This window comes from Falco peregrinus, chromosome 7, assembly GCF_023634155.1.
Source record: "Falco peregrinus isolate bFalPer1 chromosome 7, bFalPer1.pri, whole genome shotgun sequence".
NCBI classification, from domain to species: Eukaryota; Metazoa; Chordata; class Aves; order Falconiformes; family Falconidae; genus Falco; species Falco peregrinus.
The window spans coordinates 57,089,523-57,108,417 of record NC_073727.1 but is presented as its reverse complement, the minus strand read 5'-3'; the positions used below and the strand labels follow the sequence as shown (position 1 = coordinate 57,108,417).

Below are 18,895 nucleotides of genomic sequence, written 5' to 3'. Positions count from 1 at the left end.
ATTCTCTGATTCTGTATTTCTACTTGGGAGCAAGAGATGTAGGAGTTTTTTTTCCTCTCCCTGTCTCTCTCACACAACTTACTTATTATCACACAACTTAAATTACTCCTTTAGTTCGGGCCAATGTTTGTTTAATGCAAAACTTGTTAACTCTCTGCCTAGAGCACAGAGACAGATGAACAGAGACCAAACTGTGATACTAAGAGTACCTGAATAGGTATTGCGAAATCCACTCCAACATCTGCAGACCAGGGGACACCTGAACCTCCCTGTGATTTTGCCCCTTCCTTCCTTTGCTGACTAAGTACAATGCCTTACTGCAAAGGTGGAAGGAAACAGGTTGAGGTCAGCTGGATTTTGGGCTCAGTTTACCACCAAACATGCACTGATGGCATCAGCAAGTGCAGCAACACAACAGGGAGGATTTGCAAATTTGCACATTTGCAAAATTTGCACATTTTGGGGAAGTTATTTCTACTTCTAGTTGGGTCCTTTGGACCCAAGTGTCCAGTTTGCTCTGTGGCAGCTCTGTGATGGGAACCAGCGTATGGTCAATGGAGCCAATCAGGAGATTTGCTATGAAAGTGCTCCCTTGAACTAAGCTAAACCACTGATGAAGACAGTTCCAGATTTTTTTTTTTTATTCCTCATGAAAAAGATGAATTTTCCAGATCATTCCATGTACAATTAGGTTTTCTTTTTAGCTTAAGGCTTTGCAACTATAATTAGATAGCAGTTCTGGACACAAAAAATTCCTTTCAGGGTCTGTACACAAGATTAAATATGTATGCTATTAAAGGTCAAGACACAGGAAGGCATAAGCAGGAAAACAAATCATAGCAGCCTGCAGATTTGATTGCATAAGGCAGGGGGGGAGCATTAGGTAGCTTTGATTATCAGCATTCAAGGTAAAGAAATTATTATTCTAGTTCACAGTAAGAACTTGTTAACATAGCTGTACATTATCAAACAACCATTTCTAGAAGTTCCTCTGAGGTGAAATGAGTGGCCTTACATTGTTATTACCAACAAAATAATCTGAGAAGTTTGTGATCATTAGCACAAATTGCCTGGAAGAACTTAAAAAAGCAAAGAAATTAGCAGAGAAGTAAGAAAAGTGCTCAGTAAATACCCTAGGAATTTTGTGATTTTATTTTGTTTGTTTTTATGTTCATTTGAAAAACCATGGTGCTCATCTCGCCAAAGAACCATTAAATGAATTCTTTCTTTCAGCCCTGCAGCCCCAGTTTTTCAAGAGATGTGAAAGGCTCTGGAGCTCTGTGTATAAATCGGGCAGATGCCTTCTTTCATTCTGTCCTGTCTCTCCCATTCTCAGCGGTGCTCTCCAAGTCGATCAGGCTTGTCAGTGGTGTCACATCCTATTCCTGTACCTCCTTTCTCAAGCATCAGCATCACCAGGCTTCTAATGATCTGCATGGGATCTTGGCAGCTTAGATTGACTGTACAGCTCCCCCAGCAGTCATAGGAAGCAACCTTTCGATGACATAAATGGCACAGAAACACTGCCTTTGGCAGCAAATGGCTAAATTGCATTCAGAGAGTATTTAACAAGTTCAAGGAGAGACTGGCTTGCATTTTTTTACCAAAAACCAACAAAATGATGGTTTTCATACATCATCCTGATGTTGCTAGGTGACTGAAACTCTCACTTGAAGACGGCATGATGACCACAATGCTTCCCCATGGCTTTAACAGCTCCAAACCTCTAAATGTTATACTATGATCCCCAAGTACTTGACAAGAAAAACAATATACCTGAGGGTAACAAACTGTAGTGGCTGTTAATGCAGCAGAGGCCAGCGGGCTCTTACGTCTTTTTGTGTTTGGTTTTTGACTTCAAACTCTGAGGTTCCTGAGCACCTCACAAGCATAACATAACCTCAGATGGTCTGTTTAGGGGTTATTCCACGAAAATTTGCTGAGTGTTGTGGGTTGTGATGATGTCGTTTGTTGCCTCGTTACCCCTGGCAAATCTGTTACATTTGACTTCCTAGGCACATCATAGTATCTACTAAGTCTTACCATTAAGGGTGGGATCTGGAGGAGCATTCAAGAATGGTTGAAATCTTCCTCTGATAACAGTAAGACTTTCACCGCTCACTGCAAATATAACACATATGTGTCAAAAGTGGCTTTGAAAAAGTATATACTGCAATGACTTCAGGAATCTCTCCTGAGTGAATAGGAGAAATGGTTTTGTTGTTGTAAGGCAAGTAGGTGGCTTTCATTGAGGGTGCTGGGAAGCAGGATGATAAAGCACTGAGGATGTTCTGTTCTCTCAGTCACCAAATCCTCACTAAGGGACTCATTCAGTGTGAGTTTGGGTTAGTTCAGTACAGTATTCTTCACAACAGTCAAAAGCAGATGACTATAGGGAAATACAAAAATATTTACTGGTTGAATATTCTCCTCATTTCCAGCAACTTGCAGCTCAAGGACTTCCCAAGCTCTAAGCGGCATCTTTAACGACCCTTGATAGATTTCTCTTTCACGAGTCTAACCAGTGTCTCCCTGACCCCATATAAATTTTTAGCATCTATAACATCCTGGTATGATTAAAACTTAGTCCCTAAATATCTATGACTAATCAATCCTTTAAGCAGCTTCATTGACTTCTGAACTCCCACAGCAGCACTTAATTTGACTATTACTTTAATTTACTATCATTACCTTTCACTGCTGGTATTTTTACTCAAAGCAGTGTACCCTACAGACAGTTCTCTGGTAACGCAGGTACATGATTTCCCTTCACTTGAATTCTTCATTAGGTTCAATGCATGACATCAAATACCAGTAGTATGTGGAAGGCTGTAAAGGAAGATCAGTGCTGTGTTAAGGGCTGAAAAAATTGGTTCAGAAGGGTTTAAAGATGAATCAAGGAAGGAACGGGTGCAATACAGAAAGCAACTGAGTGACTACCCAGTTCTGTTGTTGATGCAGAGATTAAAAGTAAGAATATAGATAAAGCTTCACAGTAAACCCCCTCTCTCAAGAGGTTTTAAATTGTCACAAACGTGTGATCACATGGATAAGAAACATGGTTGATGCACACACACACACAGATTCAAGAATCCTTGGTGACATTAGTGACAGTCAACATTTTTAAATGAAATACCAGTGCTTTCTTTTACTCTATATTAAATCTAATGACCACAGGGACTGGTCATTTACAGTTTCCTTTCACTAGCTAATGCCTTAGTGCCCTGAGTGTGCTGGATTTTCATGACCTTAAATCACAGGCTGACTTGTGTATTCAGCTGTAGCAAGCTCAGCTTCTTTACAGAAGCTAACATCTGGGCAAATATTAGCAGAAATACCAGTTTGAGTTAATACGTAGTTTTAGACCCAACACAAATTGTCACTGAAAGAATCAGGCCTTAAATGCTATGTAGGAATTAGCTTTCCTAAAAAATCAGCAACATAACAGACCTGAGCAGATGACCCACAGTTCATCTCTGAAATACTCAGCTTGGTGATACCAGTATTTTAACTGTGACCCAAATAATGTAATTAGTGCGGTACCACGTAACAAGCAGAAGGTTATGCAAAACAAGAAGCAGTTTCTAAAGCAACAGACATACCTATTATGAGATCTAATCACTAAAGAAAACATCTTTTGTTTGAAAGGGTTTAAATACAACTCTTGCTTTGCAAATCTTCTGATGAGCTAGCTATTACTAATGTCAAAATGTGATACCTGTCAGCCAAGAACCACATTAGGGTCCATAATTGAATTTCAGGAGTTGTCAAGAGCAGACTAATAAAATAGTGGCTACTAGAAGTGATGCATGAAAAAAAAGCCCTGAAAGTTCTGGTCTGGCAGGATGCAAAGTATGTCGTGTGGTTTCCCTGTGTCATTTCAAATAATATGTTCAATTTTTCTGTGATACATGTGCCTGACATTCTTCTCTTGTATAGTAATGATTCATTATATATAATTTATTCAAGGACTGTAAATCACCTCAAAGTGCCTATAAATATTACTGCTGCTAGACATTTGCATTGTAAAACAAATGCATAACGCTGGGTTTTATGAAGGATCTTTTTATGTTAGTTCCTTGACAGGAAAGATAGATTTTTTCTGAAGTAAAACATTGACCTTAAAATCATCTTAAAAACCTAGCACAGGAAACAATTAACAGCTCTTCCTTCCCTGTGTTGTTTAGGTAATTTGACAATTTTAGGGAGGGCTGGGGGGCAAAGTATTCCTTGGCCACTCAAAATGGATACAGCTATACTGTTGTTACATCAGTATTACTGGACATGTTCCCATGGTTATGATGGTAATATATAATATCTACCCTCCCACTGCTTTGCAAAAGCTGAGTGGAGCTCTTTGAGATGGTGGAAGGCAGATAGATGATGTTGCTTATAACAATTCTTTATAGGAATGGTGAAAGAAAAACGTAGTCCCAGCTGGAACAAAGGCTGTACATTGTGTCACTGCACCAAGTGGTGTTAATGAAAAGGTGTGGGATGCTGGCATCCTTCATTGCCCTTGGTAAATTGATAGGTGGATGTGTAGCAATTCTGTCTAAAAACGGGAGAAATCAAATGCAAGATGTCAACATTCATCTAGGGCACAGAAAGTCGTTAGAAGCTGGTATCGTAGCAATGTCCTGACCTGTCTTGCTGCCACTCTCACCAGGCAGAATTGTGCAGTCTAGAAAAAAGACTGAAAGGAATACACTTCGTTCTCTTTCTGTGGTGATGAGAATTAAATGTAATGAGCTTAAGTTGCAAGAAGGAACAGTTGTGTCAAACAGTAGGAAAACATTTCTAATAGGATGGCAAAGAATTGTAATGGCACACCCAGGGAGGCTATGACATCTCCAGTGCTGCTCTCCAGACAGACAAATTTTTAAAGACAGGTTAGAAAAATGTCTATGAGAGATAACACAGGCATAATTACTGCCACTGCAAGAACAATCCAGTGCCCACGCTCAAGTATCTCTCCAGCCCATGTGTTCAGCCACCATGTCCTGCTCTGGCATCTGCCTACTCTTCAGTTGCAACATCACATCAGTAACATCTTGTCCTGGCCAGCAAGAACTGCCACCAGCAGGATGTTCCTGCTTAGGTGGACAAACTGGTCTTCCCAGTCCACTGCCAGCTCTGTTCTTCTTTGGTATCTCTAGTTTACTTCAAAAAATCATAATCCTTTTCCTTTGTTGATCCCCCACTCAGGGTGAAGATCTGAACTTAAGTCTACTGATCGTTAAATCTATGGCTTTGTCATGGTTTAACCCCGGCTGGCAACCAAGCCCCACGCAGCTGCCCGCTCACTCACCTGCCACCCAGAAGGATGGGGAGAATTGGAAAGGTATCTAAAACTCGAGGGTTGAGACAAGAACAATCCAACAAGTAAAGCAAAAGCCGCACACGCAAGCAAAGCAAAACAAGGAGTCCACTCACCACTTTCACCACTTCCCATGGGCAGGCAGGTGCTCAGCCATCCCCAGGAAAGCTGGGTCCATCACATGTAACGGTTACTTGGGAAGACCAATGCCATAATGCCCAGTGTCCCCCCACTTCCTTCTTCTTCCCGCAGCTTATATACTCAGCATGACATTCAGTGGTATGGAATATCCCTCTGGCTAGCTGGGCTCAGCTGTCCCGGCTGTGTCCCCTCCCAATTCCCCATGCCTCTCCAGCCCTCTCGCTGGCAGGCCCGAGAAACTGAGAGGTCCTTGACTTAGTATAAACATTACCCAGCAACAACCAAAAACATCCGTGTGCTGTCAGTATTGCTCTCACACCAAGTCCAAATCACAGCACTGCACCAGTTACTAAGAAGAAAATTAACTATCCCGGCTGAAACTAGGACAGGCCCTCAATATGGCAGTTTTAGCAGTGTTCAGGCCACGTGATGGGCTGTTGGCCAAAAATACAGAAATGCAAACAGTCTCCCTGAATAGTGCTGAAAAAAGTGGCAATCAAAATTCCTCAACTCTCAGTTAAATATACTATGGTAGTTCATGACACCAGGTAGTGCAATAGGAAAGCTCTCTTGAATTTTTCTCCTGACTGCTATTCTCTGCCTACTCTCTGGAAAGTCATCTATTTTCTCCTCATGCTTTTGTTCCCCTTCTGCAGGATGGGATCAACAAGCTTCCTAATTGCACTATGAGAACAGACATAATCAGGTACCACCTCTGCCCACATATAGTTTTAACTTTTAGCAGCTCTCAAAGGAAATATGAGTGCAGCTACATTCTTGGTTTCATACTTAGTTACACAGGGGTTTAGTGGAGCATGCACTTTAACTCCATGTAATGCTCCTCAGATCTTAAATGCAATCCATCTCTTATCTCTGATTTGCTGCTACTGTACAACCTAGAGAACAATAATAACACCTGCAGGTTAGCAAAATGTTTTATTATACTGAAACATACTGTACATAGGTAAGAGCCAATGGTTGCGTTTTATCTGTCCTATCAAATCAAAAGACCTTTATCATATTTTCCATTGGCTTAAAAAGGAAATACTAAAAGAGTTAATTTCATTATTAAACACATATATATATATATATATATATAATGCTTTCTATTTATTTTGTTCTATATTAGAAAGGCAAACTTGAGGATAGTAATATGGCTTAAATATATTAATCTTTTCACTCTGGGTGGCTTGTTTTCACATCTGGATAGAACACGTGGAATGAGTTCAGGAATCTCCTTCGACATGATAGCAGGTATCAACCCACATTAGATGTAAATTCAGCATGTTCAGCCAGAGTGCCTGAGCTGGGGAATAAGAGGCATAGTCCAGGATACCTGTTTTATTATGTTTTTCTTTTCCTGCATATTAAAATGTCTCCCGTATATTTTCTTCCTATTTTTCCCTCTGGATAATCCCAAGTTTGCCTTCCCTTGTTTTAACTATTGCCATAGTAATGAACAGGCCACTGTTTTATCAAAAAAAAATCATTTTATCTAAGTGGAATCACCATGGCTTCTAAGTTCTGGGAGAAAAGAAGGAGAAAGAGCAAGTGAGTGACTCCAGACAGCAATTCAGAGTTCCTGCATCAGGACACTTGCACTGAATCACCTCCTGGAGAAACCTCTTTCACTCCACTAACTGCAGTGGAAGCCCAGGAAGACCTGGCTGGAAAAAATTAGCCCTTGTGAATCTTGAGTAGGTTCACAAGAGTCCTACAGCATCCAAACCTCTTACACACTGCAGCCTCCGCATACATCTGCAGCTGCACTCTTAGCCATCTTGTCATTTGGTATTCTCCCCAGGGGCCAGAGGTGCATAGCATCCTAAAAGTTTGCAGTCCTACAAGTTCTCTTATAAATTGGCATTTGCACAACAACAAAGGCAGCAGATTGTCAGGCTTAGCTGGGATTTCAGTGTTTCTCTCCACTACAGAGGAACTGTTACCTATACTTAACAGTTCCTGATTATAAATCGCTGAAATACCAGTCAGGGAGGAAAGGACTGCTACAAAAATGTGCAGGATAAAAGGAAAATGACCTTTCCAGTGAGCTGAAATACACTATCTAAAGTGACAGGAACAGCATCCTGCCCTGCTTCAGACCATTTATTGGCTATGTGTGCAACACGCTTAGCATTTTCAGTCAGGACTAAACTAGCTAAAACTGTACTATGTTGATACTAAAATAGTAGCAGAAAATCTGTAGTGCTATGTCCTTGTCCACATCCCCTGTAAAACCCTGAAAATCTAAGGCAACATTATACCAACTGCACTGTTTTGAAAACATGTTGAGCCTCTACTAGTCAAACTTGTTGCTCTTCTATATCATGGTACACAAATGAGCACCGTGACAGTAGAGACATCTGGTCAACTTTTGCTACTGTCACCTGAGCTCACTGGAAGTTTGGGCCAAGAAGGCATCACTGCATTTTAAAAATACTATCTTCAAAAAAGACTCGTATCTTGATTGTTGATAGATTCATTTTCCTGGATATACTGGAGAATGTCCACTTCATTCATTGTCTGAATCCTCTTCTCCTTTGGCTTTGCCAGTGGAGATGAATTAGTGCTCCTGGGGGCAACTGCTGGCTTCTGAGGCAGTGGTGGTTTTGATGGTACCTTAGGTTTTGGTTTGGAGGTTACTTTCAAAAGTTTCTCTAAATCATCTTCAACTCTGAAATGAAAAGAAAACATCAGTAAAATCTTGGGAATTTCTGAGCTGCTTTTTGTTTTCTAAGAAAATTCAGTCTTGCAAATTAAACTTTCTGCAGGATCAACTTTGATTAATTTCTCTTTTATGGAAGAGTGTTCCATAAAAGTTTCAATGTTGCCAAAATAAGAACTGTCTTTTTATAATGTGGTTTTTCAGTTCACCATCAAAGTTAATGAATATTAAAGCATGCTTTCAAATGTCTCAATTAAAAGCAATTTGCAATTATCAAAAGTAAAATAACTTGATTTTAGTTTGGGAAGCAAATGGTTTTGATTTGTGACAGGATGCTTTAGTTCCCAGAAATTTTCATGGGATAGTAAAATTTTTCACATTCAGCCCTGCTTCCGCTTCATCCCCATCTCTCTGAGACTGAGCATCCCCCATGCTCAATCCTGAGAAACTGGAAACACTAATGGCTTTAAAAATATTGTGAACACATTTGCTTACAAGGAACTGAAGACGTTTTGCATTCTGTGATGGCTACAAGTCTTTCTGGCGATCATTTCCCCTTATTTCCTAGTGAAATAATCCAAAACACTTGAAACAGTTAAGGATGTTTTCTACCTGCATTGTTTGACCTTATCAAGAGACAGAGCACTGCTGTGCATGCCCAGCTCTGTTCCCACAGGAGCTCTTAAAGATTTCGAGAGAGCCCTTATAACAGATTTTCTTGTGACTTCAAGAGGTCACAAGACAAGTGAGTATGTGGAGGAAAGGCAAGGAAGGTTGTGACACATAACATCTCTAAAAGATATAGCAGAGATGGCAAAGTAAAAATTAGCGTAGCTAGAGAAGTCTTTACAGGCCACAGTAATTTGTGTTCCGAATCAAAATAACCTCTTCTTTTGGTCCTATGAGCACAGTGGTCAATCAAAACACCAGAAGGAGTAAACGTTGTTAATTTCCCAAAGGCTTGATTGATAAATAATTGTTAAGCAGTCAAAGCCCCACTAGAAATCCATGCAGATAATCAGCTGTGTAATGACCAGGTACAAAAGTGAAGCCCCTGATAAAATGCGTATTTCGTATGTGCTTACAAAATACAAGACTTGCAAAGACTCCACCTCTAACTGTAGCATACAAACCCAAGAAAGCTACAGCACATCAAGTGCAAGCAAAAACTTTTACATGGGGGACCAGGAGCCAAAGATCAAGAACAGTAGGTTTGTAATATGTGGGTATCTCCTTGCCAGACCCCAGCTCTAGTGAAATACACTTTCTCCACAACCATAGTGTCTTAGGCAGTGAAAAGATTTAACTGATTAATTGCTTACAAGCACTGTTATAAGAACTGTTTTTACGAAACTTTGGTATCAACTGAATCAGCCCATTAGGCTGTAACAGTGCCAGCAATAAAACTCTCTCTGCCTCAGCCAAAGGGTAGCCTGATAGGAAAGCTACAAATGAACTAGGAGACAAAATTAAGGCGCCAGAGTTATTCCAAAGGGACCGGAATTTGCTTTGGTGCTTAAATTTCCTTCAAATAGTTTTATTTAGCTCACTCTTAGAGGACTTGTGAGGATAAGAAAGTCTGGTCAAGTGATTCTTAAACAAGGAAGGAGCTGGCGGTATATGTGCAACCCATCCCCTCCCTCTGTCTCTGCTCCAGCACTACATCAAGAGGTGGCACATTCCCTCCAGGAGGATAGGCTGGATGCTCTCTGTTGGTCACAGCACCATAACTATCTCACGGCAAGGAGCAAATGGAGACGTGACTAAGGGAACAGACAACAGCTGTTTCTCTCTGGGAGGATTCTCTGAAGCTTCTTACTTGAGCCCCTGATGACTGGGAGGGATTTGCTGGAGCAGCCCTCTAGCAGCTCCACTCACTGGAACAGGATACCATACTCCAGGGAGTTGAAGGAAGGTGCCTTTTCATGTTTTTTTTTAAAACAAGCCCCATATGTAGGCAGACCCTGGCACATGAATGAGTCTCACCTCATTTCATGGCAGGTATTTTTTGGTCTTTCCACTCATTTGCCTTTTGTAATTCATATCTTCCTCACTTGCCAGGCAGCAAGGGTGACTTGGGGGGGGGTATTCAGATACCTGTGAAGCCACTGAGATAAGTTCTGTTGACTAAATGGGACTGTGATCCCTCCCTTTATTTCTTTGTTCACCAGTAGCTTTAGGAGAGATACTGTGAATGCCTCTACCACACAGCAGAACAATTGGTGGGGCCTCCTGCCAACATTTAAAGTAAGCAGTTAAAGCAAAGCTGAGCTCTTCCATAATTTGGGAAGCAACTGATTATAGAGTAACTGGCCAGGACCATGGGGAAGATGATCAACAGAAGAATCATCGTCTCTGAGACACTTTAGTACTCCATCCCTAGTGAACACTGAATGTTAAAACCACAGGTACTTCAAGAGCTCTAGCACCCTCAGCTAAGGATCCCACTAGTATTAAGAAAACCTGCATAATTTCAAGGGTTTCTTTTTTTACGTTCACCCTTAATAAAAGCTGTGAGGAATTTACACTGTCCTTCAGGCTGAGACAAACCACACTCACCATCAATTAGCTATAAAGTGAAGAAGGATTAGCCTGAATTTTCTGACGTATAGATGGTCAGAACCCTTTAAGGTAAAATCATTGTTGAAGTCAGATCTTTTTGTGACTCCTAAAGGGAATCTAAGAAGGATCATTTTTAACCAAGGCTAATCTTGTAAAATCAACCGCCTGAACATTGATATCTAAAACTAGGAAAAATACCTAAACAGACCAACGGATGGACAAGTCAGGGCCACTGTTCCAGAGCTCTGCACCTTGAACTCTACCTTGTGGACTTGTACTCCAGCTGGCAGCACCTCAAATTTCATCCCCCAAGTAATCCTGGAGATTATGTTCTCTTTTATTTAGATAAGATTTCTGATGTCTTTTAGCTTCCATGATTCCCTGCAGGTGACATATCCCACCTAACTTACAAAGCACCTTGTCAGTGTATTTCTTCCTCCTGAATACTTCATCTACATAGAAGAAATTAATTCAGTTTAAGCCCAGGCATTTTTGTTTGCTGCAAACGCTGATATCTAAGAGATATCACACCTGTGATCACATTGCCAAGACATGTTCTTGTTCTCTTTGCTGTGTAATAAACAAAACATGTTAGGGCTGGTATTTCTGAAGCCTGGTTTTCTTCAGCTGATCTGATGCCTCCCTTCTTGGCATGAACAAATACAGAATGTATCAGTGTCCATGTCATAAAGTTTTGCTCATAAATAACAGAAACCATAATAACCAGATTAAGAATACATACATATACATATATATCATACAGAGGAAGCATGATTTTGGAGTAGGTGCACTGCCTGAGAACTAGGTGCACTGCCCAGAAGGGGCAGCAGTAAATACAGCTCATGAACCTGATCAGATGGTACAGCTTCCTGAACTCTCTGCTCCTGTGCAGCTCTAGATTAATTTCTGTGCTAACCACAGCAACAAAACCACTCAGCACAGTCACAGAGTACCCTTAAAAGATGCAGTCCAGCAGGGTGTGGGGTTTTGGGGGTGGTGGGTGGGGAGGGTGGGGTTTTTTTTAGGCCAAAATTATGCAGGAGATGATTTTTGCAAGTCTGGAAGTGGATCATATAAATCTGCTGTCCTGGATTTTTTCAAGACCTTGGTTAGACAGAAGTCTTTTACAGAGAACACAGCAGATAATATGCAGCCTTTGTCTCAAAACCTGCTTTTCAGTGCTGCACTGCTAGGCAAACTGATCCACTGTTGTTTGATCATGTGAGACACAACTGTCTTTGAAAAACGGAAGAGAGAAAATGCAAAATGCCTTAGGCAGAGATAGAAACAAGGAATTCTGTTTCTTGAGAGGCAAATGAATTGTTACAGTGCATAACTACCACCATATTTAACTCCAGGCCAGGAGAAGGAAGAAAAAAATCAGCAACTATTCTGAAATAACAAGATTAAAGGAAGAACCTTCCCACCCCCATCTTTTTATAAACAATCAGGCGCAGAATCCATGTAATTAATCATTCTCTAATTAGTCTCTTTCTTTCTCTGTAATGGAAAAGCAGCAGCACATTGTTTAAAATTCCTGCCATACTGTTGTGCTGATTCACAGACTCTATTGGTGGAAATTCTCTTTGTTTCCAGACACAGAAAGCAACCAAAACCCTTACTGAAGAAAGTGTATCGCAAAGCCCTATGATGTGACTGCTAGCATGTGGGCTTCAAGAGAGTAACCCAGCTCTGACTTTGAGACAGACACAGCTGCCATCAGAACATCACCATTTTAAATGCCACTTCCCTGAACTCTATCCTGTCTATCTGGACAAGATCTTTGGAACAGGAATGACTACATGTGTGTAAGCACCTAGCATGATGGGGACAGTGACCTCTGCTTGCTCTAATAAGAAGAATCAGTAATGAAATCAAGAGACAAAGACTACCATAATTTATTAAAGTATCCAAAAGGATCATGCTTGAAGCTAGGTTATGCAACTCACAGCAGTTCTTGCAGAATAGACTTTTATCTTTCCCTATCTTATTATTGGTGTCTTTACTTTGTCTGGTGTTAACTCCAAATATGACAGATACCTTAGTGAAGCCTTGGGGAGAGGTGTATTAACATATATGACTTGGGAAAATACTTGTGCCCAAAAATAGGCAGGAGGCTTTGAAGTATCTGTTGACCACCTCTTCTGCTATAGGCAGTAGAGAGGGGGTGTGATGTTCTAACAAGGCCCGTGGAAATTATACAGGCTGGAGTTAACCACAGGAGTGCAAAGCATAGGGGACTGTGTAGGAGGTATCTCCCCTCCTTTTCCTGTTTTCTCCTGCAATCCATTACAGGTAAATTCATACTGGTACTTTAACCAGTGCCATGAAATATGTCTGGACACTGGAACATGACAGTTTGCATTACTGAAATCTTAGAACCACTGGCACAGCTTTGGTCTGGGTCAGATTAGCCTTCCTGTGAAAAACTACCAGGCACAACCTGGAGCTGGCATGGGAGGGACCATTCCCAGCAGGCAGCTGCGTACAGTCACCTTGCTCTGCAGCTGGAGAGTGTTAATAGCACGGATGCAGCCTGGTGGCGCAGTCTGGCTGAGGGCCAGAGAATAGGCTCATTAGTACAGGTAAGTCCTACATGCATATGCCTGCAAGAAGAAAACAGCCTACTGGTTAGATCACTCACCCAGGAAATGAGATAATTCAATTTGTACAATTTGAACCAGAGAGCTGGTTCAATTTTCCCCCAGCCCGAAGGAGTTCAAACCTCTGTCTCCTGCTTCTTGAGAAAGTTCCCCCATCACCAGGCAAAGGGGGGAGCAGGCAGCTTTTATCCCCCCAGCTAAAGATGTCTGTCAAAAATATAAGTAACCTGGGGCAAGATGGTTGAATTCTGGAGACTCTCAAGCCTAGCAAAAGCATCTCTTGCTACACTAGGAGAGGCTAGGACTCCAGGTCACCTCTCTGCATTATTCTATACAACCTATACATGTTCCTAGGCATAGGGCAAGAATTAACGTTTCCTGTGCGGTAAAAGCCTTTCTATTCTGTTAGGCAAGTTTACTTGGTAGTTCTTCCAGTGTTCATAAGTAGCATCTCTATACATCACAGGAAAAATGAAACAAAAACAAAAAAAAATGCTTGAAAACCATCACAGAAAGTGCTCTTGGGCAGCAAATGAAATCCACCAAAAATTGGTTGGAAAAGAAGAATTTATTTGTTTATTGAAAGCCACTGCAGCCAAATCAAGGTTCTTTCCTCACAATCAGGTCTCCGCAAGCAAGGGAAACTGCCCTGGAGTGGTCAGGAAATTTCCAAGCCAGTTACCACAACCTCCTCTGCCACCTGCCCATCACCTAAACAACTGTCTGCCCAAAGGATCTAGATTTAAATCCTCTGGAGTTTCTCAAAGCTTTTCTCCCAGCTGTGGTGCTGCTCTCATATCCTCAGGACAGTGAGAAAGCATTACTCATCATGTGGTTCTGGAGGTGACTGGTGTCCTATATGACTCCTGGCTAGTCTGAATGGCCTGCAGAATGAAGAACATACAAACTTTTTCTGCTTCAAGGGTTGCAACAGTTTCTTGGCAAGCCTGAAGCTAACAAACCTGCTCAAGAAGCTGTATGGACTGAATGGTGTTTAGAAATGACCATTGTCAGGATGCAGTTTCAGAAACAGCTTCAGTCTCTAAAAATATATAATGCTTCTGAAAGGGTCATCATTTTTATCACTGATGGCACAGCTCATAGCTGTGTAAAAACAGATCAACTGGTAAATACAGACCAAATTAATCTTTTAAGGGTACAGACAGGACAATGCAGCTGGAGCACAAAGATAAGAGCTGGTCTGTCCCTTTCTAAACCAGCAGTCTTAGATCAGTGTAATCCTAAGAAAGAATACACCAGGTCTGCCATTACAGGGCAGCAGAACCAGGATCCCACTGCTGACACTTTTCTCAGCACTGGAAAAAGACAAATGTTAACGCTGACAGCTGCTTCCTTCCAGGTCAACTCCCTATTCATTATCAAAGGTGAAGTTAATTAAATCTCTCCTACAAAGCTGCTCAGACAACTGTGATAATTATTTCAGGCTAGGATGTGTAATAATTTATGTTGTTCTGTGGGCCCACAATGCTGCTGCAACATTCACAGAGTCACTTCTAGCACCGGTTTTCCACAAAAACCTGATCCATAACACTAGGCAGGCACAAATTAGGTTAATAAGGAAGAAGAGATCAACTGCAGTCCTGTTGCATGAAAACTTAATTTGCACATCTGTGGCCACTGCGTGGATGCAGATGAGAAAATAAGATGGCATGAGAATCTATGATGGGAAAGTTTGCAGGACACTGATTTCTGCAGCGTCTGACTTCTGTTTCTAGCTTAAATGGAAATTAGATGTGAGGAGGAGCTTTGAGAGTGGAGGTAGATGGCTGAATGCATCCAGAAAGAATCATTATCTAGTATGATGTCATCCAGGAAAATGAAGAAGAAAAGAGAAGCCTGATCCTAAATCCATTCCCAAGGATAATTCTTTTAACATCTAGGAAAGGGTTGATCAGATACCCTTTCACCTCACTGCAGTTGGTCACCTTCCACCTTGGAATAGTCAAAAGCAAAGGGACTCAGGACTTCTCAGAAGGGCCTGAGTTCCTTTGTATCCCTGTGGTGAAGAGATAAGCCAAAAAGACTTGGTTACCTCTCCCTCCTTTTCTCAAAGCACATCCCATGAAGGAAGAGTATGACATACTCCTTTTTTTCCTGAAGGCAACATGATGGGACATGACCTTGCTGGTTTCTACCACAGCAATTTACCTCTTTTCCACAAGTTCTGGAAGGACTTGCAACTACAGTCCTCTACAGGCACCTCACTCATGTATTATGGCAGACGTAGTGCTAGGACAGAGTGCCTGCATCTGTAATGCCAGTGGCTCGAGTGAGGTAATTCACTTAGTTTCTCCATCACTATCACTTAATATTTGTTGGTAGGCCAAGAAATTTGTAACCAGTAAAAGGCTGATCAATGGACAGGAAGAGGGAAGATGTTTGTTTGAATGGACATGGATATTTTGCCATAGAAATAAATCTTTCATTAAACTTACAAAGAAATTGGTTCTTCTCAAAGCTTAACACTTGTTAATGTAAAGTAGGTGATTCTATTTAAAATAGTAATTCTCATTTCACTTGAGCAGGTATACACAGAAAGCACAGTCTTCAGTTTGCAATAAGAACATTTATCATATTCTCTTCTCCCTCATGTTGTGACAAGCACAGCCCACGCACATTTTGCAGACTCATTTGTCTCCATAATAGTCTCTTCCTCAAGAGTTACAAGTCACTGCTGGGGATTGACAGCTGTGCTGAGAGTGCTGTGGTGCTACTGCTGCTACAACCACACAGGTACCATAAAGATCACAAAGGACTTGGTTGCTCCTGTGTTCCGCTCTGAACATCATCTCTTTCTCACCTCCCCTTCGGAAGAAAAAGGTTCTACCTTGTCTGCCTTAGGCAGTGCTCTCCTATCTCTGCCTGTGATTCACTGGTAAGTAAATTTTTCAGTAAGTCAGACACTTCTTGAATCTACCACATGCATGTGAACGGACCTGAGGGCTGGGGAGAGACTTCCTCTGTCCCCTTTGGGACAGGAGAGCGATTGTCAACAACTACTGGGCAAAGGCAAGATTTATTCTTAGGCCTCAAAATATACTCAGGCCCCCATGCCAGAGAGATTGCAGGGTTCACCTCATGTTGAAGATTTCTCTCACCACAAAGGGTCACCGCCTGGAAAAGGGACTGTGGCACTGCCCTGCAAGAACATGTAACACCAGTCTGGTTGTAAGGGAAGGTGGGAGATGATTCAAATGTTGTTTCTATGTTTATGAGACCTGACAGTTCTGCTAAGGCTTCCAGCTGAACAGAAAACAAAGTGCATTGTGCATAAGCACTTGAGAAAGTTCAGCTACAGGACTTCAGGTGACTGCAATGAATTTACATAAAGGTGAGGTGAAGTATTCTACTAGGTTAGAACAGCACTGCCACTCCTCTCCTCCCCTTTAACCCCAATCACATTGCATTCCATTCACCAGCTCTCTATCATGTGCAGATAACACTGTGAACTAGGTTTATTAGGGTGATTTCAGGGGGTGTTAGGCACCTGAACAGGTCACCAGATCCTGACCTATCTGCTTATACTTCTTGCACAGCCAGGAGTTGCCTCTGGATTCCTGTAGCAACTTTCCCATCAAACTACTTCATTTGCATTTGGACCGTGATGACTTGTCAACTACTGAAAGTGCTGGGACAAGAATAAATGAAAAGTTCTCAAATTTAAGAGAAATGGAATCTTTTCCCATGGGTATCCTTAACCATCTGGGTGTGCTGCTAAGACTGATGACCTCAAACTGATCCAAAAGCATGGTCTATTGGTCTCAGAGCAGACTTCAGAGACCTTTCTCTGCCACAGAGGAAAAGAAAACATATAATTCAAAGGATATTAACATGGCAGATGGAGAAGCTCACTGCACTAGTGGACAATAATGCCAGGACTGGACTGGAACAGGCACTTCTAGCTGTAACAATCTGGATCAAGCATTGTGTGCTGAGATTGCTAGCAGAGGAGAAAGCAAACATGAAAATATTGAAAGCACATACCTGTTTGCTCCCAGTATACCACAGCACTAAATCAGGTCATGTCCTGCCCCATCAGCTTCTATAAACATCAGGTGGGCTGTCAGGATGTAATGGGAGATGGCATCCAACCCAATTTAACCTTTGTTTAAATTAAGTCAGGTATTACCACTGAAATAGTTAGCACCTTTGCATATGTAGAAAGCAATACCTGCAAAACTGCCTGCTTCGGGAGAGGTTTGAAACCACACACAGATTCTCTCTCCTGGGTTTAGTACCTGCTGCGGAAATCATACTTCCTAACAGGAGCTTGTGAGCAAGAATTAGCGCTCAGAGCAGGCTGGCCTCATCATTCACATGCCAGCCTGAGATCCAGAAGGCATGAATCTGACTCTTTACTGCAGCACAGATTCCCTGATGCTGCTGTTCTCTCTGAACATTGCCTTCCTGCTTGATCTCTTGAGGATTAGCAGTGCAGGCAAACTAGCCTTGTGAGAGATACCAGGAATAAAATACATTATGTGATGATATGTTCCAGTGCTACACTATCAAGGGGGCAGGTAAGAGCAAGTACATTATTCCCTCCTATGACTCTGAGCTCGAGCCCTCCTTTCCACCAGATTAAAAATTAAAAGCAGGGTGATATTTTAATGAGAGTCTTTTATAGCTGCAGAGGTATGCACAGGATTCTTCCTGGAAGCATGCATGTGCCCATGAGCCACCAGCAGAAAATCATTCCTCTTGTGGCAAGAACCCCTGATTTCAGCTCACTAAAGCTGAATTCCTCTTTGTTTCTCACTTTTCATAATGGAGTCAGTTTTCACCCCCAGGATCGCTTGCAGGAAGCAGAAGTGTCGTGTTAGAAAACAAGGACTAGATGGCATGCCTTGGGCCTCCAAGACCCTTCCTTTACAGTTACAGAATAATACCTTGCACCCTACCTTTCTCAAAGGGTCTTCCTAATTTCTGTTTTAATGCGTGTGATTTCCAAGGTCCATGACACATATCTTACCTTTTACCTGTAAGCATGAGTATTGATTCAGTTAGCATTCAAAGTATTTAAGCCTTTTCAGCTTAAATTTACACAAATTCACCTCTTTGGAAGTCTAAAGAACTTCTCAGATCACCTTCATCCGACAAGACAGATTTGAGATGTGTACCTCAGCAGTTCCTCAGTGTCCTCCTCAGGACCTGTGTTCAGCACATACTCTCTGTTCTTACAGGCAGCTGGCAGCAGCAGTGAGTCACCCAGTCTTACCACCCCACCAAGGTCTGGATTTTCAAATAATTTCAGATCTAGAATGGGGAACCAGAAAATGCTCTAGTTAAATCATGCTATATAACACAATTAATACTAGCTAGTAAATCTGGCTACTGGACCGAAAAAAAAAAGATCATGTAGACAATTTTATTTTTTTTACAGGGACTTCAAATCCACAAGTGCAGTCATTCTTTGCACTCTTAGGACTTGGTAAATCTGCTTTCCTCTTGCACTCAAAAGTAGGTCACATCACTTGTTAGTGTGGCATGAGTGACTGTGGGACAGCCAGCTCCCACTGACCTACAATATCCCAGCCCAAAATGTCAACAGTAAATACCTACATCAGGAGTCCTCAAACTACA

General features: G+C 41.6%; 1 protein-coding gene across 2 annotated transcripts in view; it reads right to left on the bottom strand.

Annotated features, from left to right (window-relative positions):
* Positions 1 to 6,378: 6,378 nt before the first annotated feature.
* Positions 6,379 to 18,895, bottom strand: part of HS1BP3 (HCLS1 binding protein 3) — a 54,113-nt gene continuing 41,596 nt past the window's right edge. The window contains exons 6-7 of one of the 2 annotated variants that reach the window (XM_055810531.1): positions 18,433 to 18,568; positions 6,379 to 8,135 (exon numbers count right to left, since the gene is read on the bottom strand). In XM_055810531.1, coding sequence (XP_055666506.1) covers positions 7,907 to 8,135; positions 18,433 to 18,568 — 365 coding nt within the window. In that variant the 3' untranslated portion in view covers positions 6,379 to 7,906. Of the gene's footprint in view, positions 8,136 to 18,366; positions 18,569 to 18,895 lie in introns of both variants that reach the window. The other variant, XM_055810532.1, reaches the window with a different exon arrangement.